The sequence below is a fragment of the Solanum tuberosum genome, unplaced genomic scaffold (genome assembly GCF_000226075.1).
Source record: "Solanum tuberosum cultivar DM 1-3 516 R44 unplaced genomic scaffold, SolTub_3.0 scf00356, whole genome shotgun sequence".
NCBI classification, from domain to species: Eukaryota; Viridiplantae; Streptophyta; class Magnoliopsida; order Solanales; family Solanaceae; genus Solanum; species Solanum tuberosum.
Genome location: NW_006239279.1, coordinates 48,050 through 50,320, shown reverse-complemented (window position 1 = coordinate 50,320; position 2,271 = coordinate 48,050). Strand labels below are relative to the sequence as shown.

The 2,271-nt window shown below is 28.5% G+C and overlaps 1 protein-coding gene across 2 annotated transcripts in view; it reads left to right on the top strand.

The window, feature by feature from the left end:
• Window positions 1-1,377, top strand: part of LOC102590056 (endo-1,3;1,4-beta-D-glucanase-like) — a 6,640-nt gene extending 5,263 nt beyond the window's left edge. The window contains exon 9 of one of the 2 annotated variants that reach the window (XM_006361442.2): window positions 1,223-1,377. In XM_006361442.2, the coding sequence (XP_006361504.1) occupies window positions 1,223-1,239 (17 nt within the window). In that variant the 3' untranslated portion in view covers window positions 1,240-1,377. Of the gene's footprint in view, window positions 1-848; window positions 1,176-1,222 lie in introns of those variants that run through there. The other variant, XM_006361444.2, reaches the window with a different exon arrangement.
• Window positions 1,378-2,271: the final 894 nt, after the last annotated feature.

The following is a 2,271-nucleotide window of genomic DNA, read 5'->3' as shown; positions in this document are numbered from 1 at the left end:
GGGGGTCAAGGGTATCGTGAAAAAAAGAAATTTTGAAGTAATTGTAATTTGAAGTTGGAAGAGAGGTTTGGAAAATGTTTTCCTTAAGTTTTGAAGGGAAGTCATTTTCCTTAAATTTGAGGAAAATGAGTTGGTTTGGAAAACATTTTCCAAAACATTTAACCCAACCAAACATGATAAAATTGGAAAACATTTTCCAGAAAATGTTTTCCTTCATACCAAACACACCCTTAGGCAACCTGATTCTGTATAAAAATTCTTTTCTTCTATGTTAAAAATTCATAAAATAATCCATGCAATCATGTAACTATGAAACTTTTCATACTTGTCTGGACACTGAAATTATGTAAAATTTAATCGTATTATCTTGAAAATACAAGGTTTATATTTGTACCAGGATAAGTCAGGATTTTGTAGTAAGAAGACATTTAATATTCCATCTGTCCCTAATTATTTGTCAACTTTTGAATTGACACACATATTAAGAAAACAATTAATGACATAGTGAGTTTACCATTTTACCCCTATTAATTATGAAGTGGATGAAAAGTTCTACATCTTTCAAATAATTAGTCATTTAATTGAGGATATAATAGGTAAAAAAAATTGTATTTTCTTGATTTGTCAAAATGGACAAGTAATTGGGGATAACTATAAAAGGAAAAGTGGACAAGTAATCAGGGACAGAGTCATACGTTTTAAGAAGGCATATTTTGTGGATCTTGTCTTTGATAGTTAGCTATAAATAGGGTCTAACTTATCTAGCCACATTTTCTTGTTCTTAGTTAAGCAGTCTGTAAAGTGCTGATAATTGTGCTTATAAGATTCTTTTTTTCTGGATTTCTCAGAATTCTACTGTCATCTGAAGCACCCTCAGGGCATCTCCAATCCATCTGTAAAGTGCATATAATTGTTGGGACTTTCTTTTTTATTCTTTAATGAAGTTTTTAACTATTTTACATTTTCTAAGAGAAAAGTCTAAAAATAATCAGAAGGATAATAATGAAAATAACATTTAATATTTGTCCTTAAGAGGTGTGCTGTACTTCTTAACAATCTAGTTAATATGGACCAGAAGGAGCAGTAAAATTACTTCCTCTTGCATGTGCTTGTCAGTAGTCAGTACTTAATTGATGTTTTCTTTCTTACTATCATTTCATTGGTGTGCTTGTCAATTGATGTTTACTTTCTTACTACCATTTCATTGATGTTGTTAATACAGGTCAAAAATATAACTGAGACATCTCAAGATTCCAATAGAATTGTTTTTCTTTTAAAAAAAATAATAAATACCTCTGATCATAAAAAAATGAGTATTTATTTGGGCTGGTACTTAATATGCTGTTGCGTAATGGTACTAAGGTTCATTGGTGTATAAGAATAGTAATAAATATGATTTATTAGTAATGTTGACATTAGTAATGTTTGTATAAGTTATATTTGTATTAATTGTGTTGAAATTATTTTTTATGTAATATTTGGATTGGTGCATTGAAAACAACATGTATTGTATTTCTAAAGAAAATCATTTGCTTATAAAAATATCCTCCACAAATATAGTGAAAAAGACGTGAAAAAGATTTTGAGGGGCAATTGTGTCAGGGGCATATTCAGGAGGAGGTCATTGGGTTCACGAGAACTCATGATCTCCTCTCGAGATCATGTAAAATAGTGTTATAATTTTTTTGAAATACTTAAATATACATGTGTGAACTCAATTTTACTCAAAGTATTCTATAATGGAGTGGTGATTGAGTGCACCTCTCTAAGTGAGGAATTTTTTTTTAAATCTTATGTCTTTTTGAGTTCCTCCCTTGAAGAAGGACTGCTCATTAATCAATGATATATATATATATACTAGTTTCATGGCACGTGCGTTGCACGTGTATATGTATATATAGTATACGATGTTGTAAAATAGAATTAATATTACTAAATTAAAAAAATTTAGTAAATAATTATAGTTTAAAGAGCATAGGACAATTGCTTTTAAATGATTAATACAAATTGTCATAGAGTTACTTGTATTCTGAGATCAAAATAATCAGATATCATTGAAACATTTCAAAATACATTCAAAGTTTAAATATGGGGAGAAAGTGACATTTCTTTAGTAGTATTAATTTTTACTTCACTAAATTTTTGTAAGCAAATCTAACCAACAAAATTATAAAAAAATATCAATATAAAAAATGTCACCAATAGTCTTTCCTCTTGAGGTTATGAACATAAATTATGGACACCATTTAAGTATAATTTCTCTTAAATATT